Raw genomic sequence first — 1,974 nt, forward strand, 5'->3', positions numbered from 1 at the left:
TGTAAACAAGTTAACGTGTAAACATGTGAACATGGTGTGGGTCTTTGTGTCTCTGCTCTGAGACATGTATCTCAGTTGTTGTTGTTGTTGTGCCAGATGACTCTAACCAGACTGCTCCCCCTAGGGCTCGTCGGGGGAGGTGCACTGTGAGAAGGTGACGTGTCCGCCGCTCACCTGCAGCCACCCGCTGAGGCGCAGCCTCTCCGACTGCTGCAAGGAGTGCCCCCCCGAGGAGGAGCGCACCCCCACGGCGGGGGGGCGGGGCCCGGAGCACGGGGACATGATGCAGGCCGACGGGCCCCGGAGCTGCAAGTTCGGCAAGAGCTTCTACCAGAACAGCGACAACTGGCACCCCTGGGTGCCCCTGGTGGGGGAGATGAAGTGCATCAACTGCTGGTGTGACGTGAGTGGGATGGTTATTAAATATAACTTCTCTTTTGGGGAAATATTAGAAATATCAATGTTTTCAGCTGCTCTCAGGGCCTATTTTCCAACTCTCACAAAAATATAATAATATATATAATATAATTATATTTTTATAATAATATAAGCATTTATATATTTTTATATATAGATATAAATATATAACTATATATTTATATGAAAATATATAAATGCTTAAATTATTTCAATTATGTAATAATATATATTTTATTATTATATATTTATAATAATATATATATTTATATATATGTACAAACATATATAAATGCTTATATTATTATTAAGAAGATTATGATATTATATATATATATATATATATATATATATTATGACTAAAGTGAAGAACCAGAGGATCTGAGTGGTAGTTATATATTAATAATAATAATATTTTGGACCCTTTTAATCTTTATTAATTGATAAACGATGATGCTGATGATTGTCCCTCCTCCTCCTCCTCTCTGCAGCACGGTGTGACCAAGTGCCAGAGGAAGCAGTGCCCGGTGCTGACCTGCAGCGGCATCGCCCGCAGAGAGGCGGCCTGCTGCCCCGAATGCCTCGGTGAGCACACACACACACACACACACACACACACACACATACATTATTATCAGAGAGCGCCAGACAAAGTGTAGCAGTAAAAAGACGAGGAGTGTGAGCTGCCAGGCGCCATGAAGCTCAGATCTCACATTAATGTAAAGTTATTATCTTTAAACAAGAACCGCGAGGAAAGAAAAGGATGAAACACTTATGAAGAAACTAAGGTTGAGTATCATGAGAACTGATTGGCTGAAAAATGTTTACTCAAATTAAGATTTTTACCACTAAATTATCTTTGCATTGTCTATGCTTCATGTGTTAAAGCTGCATTCTCTGAACTGACCACCAGGGGCGACTCCTCTGGTTGTATAGAAGTCTATGCATCATGTGTTACAGCTGCATTCTCTCTCCTGACCACCAGGGGGCGACTCCTCTGGTTGTATAGAAGTCTATGCGTCATGTGTTAAAGCTGCATTCTCTCTCCTGACCACCAGGGGGCGACTCTGGTTGTATAGAAGTCTATGCTTCATGTGTTGAAGCTGCATTCTCTCTCCTGACCACCATATTTTTTTCTGTCCTCAGAGACCAAAGAGGAAGACTCTGTGACGATGATGAAGGCTCCACACAAAAGACGGAGCTGGGGACACTGATCTGACACCTGCCCCCCCCCCCCCCCCCCCCCGATGGACCTAAAACCCAGAGCTGCACACTGGGTCCCCCCCCCCCCCAGCTTCAGGATTGTACTAATGAACAGAGACATATTCAGTCTCAACGAAGAGGACCAACCTTAAGGGACAACGAGGTATATACGTATATAGATATACCTTTATGTGTATGTACATATATATATATATATAAATATAATAGTTATATTTAGATATATATATATATAACTATTATATTTATATATATATATATATTAATATATATGTATACATTTATATATATAAATATATATATATTTATATATAATTTATATTTATTTAGATATAT

General features: G+C 40.3%; 1 protein-coding gene across 2 annotated transcripts in view; it reads left to right on the forward strand.

The window, feature by feature from the left end:
• chrd (chordin) overlaps positions 1–1,732 on the forward strand; it is a 17,961-nt gene extending 16,229 nt beyond the window's left edge. The window contains exons 20-22 of one of the 2 annotated variants that reach the window (XM_056441676.1): positions 125–403; positions 909–1,002; positions 1,564–1,732. In XM_056441676.1, coding sequence (XP_056297651.1) covers positions 125–403; positions 909–1,002; positions 1,564–1,631 — 441 coding nt within the window. In that variant the 3' untranslated portion in view covers positions 1,632–1,732. The remainder of the gene's footprint in view (positions 1–124; positions 404–908; positions 1,003–1,563) is intronic. The other variant, XM_056441675.1, reaches the window with a different exon arrangement.
• Positions 1,733–1,974: the final 242 nt, after the last annotated feature.

The sequence above is a fragment of the Pseudoliparis swirei genome, chromosome 20 (genome assembly GCF_029220125.1).
Source record: "Pseudoliparis swirei isolate HS2019 ecotype Mariana Trench chromosome 20, NWPU_hadal_v1, whole genome shotgun sequence".
Taxonomy (NCBI): Eukaryota; Metazoa; Chordata; class Actinopteri; order Perciformes; family Liparidae; genus Pseudoliparis; species Pseudoliparis swirei.